Source organism: Penaeus monodon, chromosome 31 (assembly GCF_015228065.2).
Source record: "Penaeus monodon isolate SGIC_2016 chromosome 31, NSTDA_Pmon_1, whole genome shotgun sequence".
In the NCBI taxonomy this organism is placed as follows: domain Eukaryota; kingdom Metazoa; phylum Arthropoda; class Malacostraca; order Decapoda; family Penaeidae; genus Penaeus; species Penaeus monodon.
The window spans coordinates 33,269,594-33,271,155 of NC_051416.1; the positions used below are offsets into that span (position 1 = coordinate 33,269,594).

Here is a 1,562-nt window from a genome sequence, read left to right on the forward strand (position 1 = left end):
CAACTACTATTCATAGCAGTGCCACATATGCAGACCAGTAATGTTGCATAATAACACTATCAAAGACAGTGACAAACGCCCCTGTCCTTGATAGCTGAATTATGCATCATGACCGGTTTGCTTATAAAACGGCACCGATGCATAATTTGATCGATCTGTGAAAAGACATCAAAGCTGCCGAGCGCTAATGGTGTGCTGTGCGCTGTTGCCTTGTATCGGCGGTTTTCGTGTTTGGCGCACCGCGTGTTGCGTCAGCTAATGTGCCTGACGTTACCTCTAGCGTTGGCACTTCCCCATATCCTTGCTTAGTCGATGTTATCCATCATGCCGCAACATCCCTTTGTCTAAATGGAAACATCAATCGGTCTGTACCAATGCACTTTCATGTCTTGTGCAGTCCTCAGGCATATGTTTTTAGAACTCCTGTAACCAACGTGTTTTATATTGAACAGTCAGAAATTGTGTTTGACTGAAGAATGTAACTGCTGGGAAGGGGTGAGTTGGAGTGACTTATTTTGGCACCGCACCTTGGCAACTATGCACAGACGTGTCTCTCTGGCACTGGTTGAGTGTCGGTGTCCAATTTTGTATTTTTAAATCGTTATTTTCATACAATTCATGGTATTTTTTAAAGCGTCTATGTAGACCATATTCTCGGAGCTTAAATCTAAACAATAATTCATCCAACTTTTCATACGCCCAAGCAAAGAAATATTTGGTAAAAGCTGGCTCTCTGATTACTACGTGGTAACTGCAGGGGTCTGACGCGGTGTGCCTGCTTTTACCACTCCCCGCGCGCGCGCTCATAAACGTTGGGCTGATACAGGTGAAGAGGTGAATTCTTGCGGATCCTCACAGTCTATAGGACCTTCTGATTGACAGTTTACCTCACACACGTGGTATCCTACGTCACCGAGTTGCTCTGCGAGATCCGTGGTGCTATCAACACCCGCTAATATCTGTGCGGGAAAATATCTTCCCAATACATCGAGGAGAGACCACAAAGAAAGAAAATCCTCACCGAAAGAGATAAGCACCGGGACCAGCGAGATGCGCGTTTGGTCCCTCCTCTGTTTTTTTCTGACGGTGACGACTTCTACGGCCAATAATATCGCGTTATTTTGGAATCTGTACGATGCAGTCATCTCCGGAGGCCGGATTCTTCATGATGTTGCCGACGGCGTCGGAGCCGTCTCCAAGGCCATCAGGGCCATCGACAGCTTCCTAGACTCCACGGCCGAAGCGCAGGTTCGTATTACAGCCACACTTCAGTGAAATTAAACGCTTTTGTATTTTGAGCTTACGTAACCATTGTTATTTTCGTTTATGATTTTATGAACATTGTTTTCCTTCCATACATATATTAGTATCAGTATATTAGTATTACAAAAATAAACAAATAAAAAGGAGACCCACCTGACAATCCAGCAACACTTGGTATGCAGTGTGAATTCAGTGACCTATTACTACAGGAAATAATTGTGAAAATTGCTGCAGGCTTGACGTAACGATACAAATACCCTGTTAGAGAGGGCACATCCATAAGGCTAATTCCCGCAATA

General features: G+C 44.4%; 2 protein-coding genes across 3 annotated transcripts in view; both read left to right on the top strand.

The window, feature by feature from the left end:
* LOC119593192 (high-affinity lysophosphatidic acid receptor-like) overlaps positions 1-1,562 on the top strand; it is a 25,010-nt gene that overhangs the window by 8,526 nt on the left and 14,922 nt on the right. The window lies entirely within an intron of this gene.
* LOC119593193 overlaps positions 691-1,562 on the top strand; it is a gene marked incomplete in the record, with an annotated part of 7,349 nt that continues 6,477 nt past the window's right edge. The window contains 1 exon segment of the mRNA XM_037942173.1: positions 691-1,248. Within this exon segment, the coding sequence (XP_037798101.1) occupies positions 1,051-1,248 (198 nt within the window).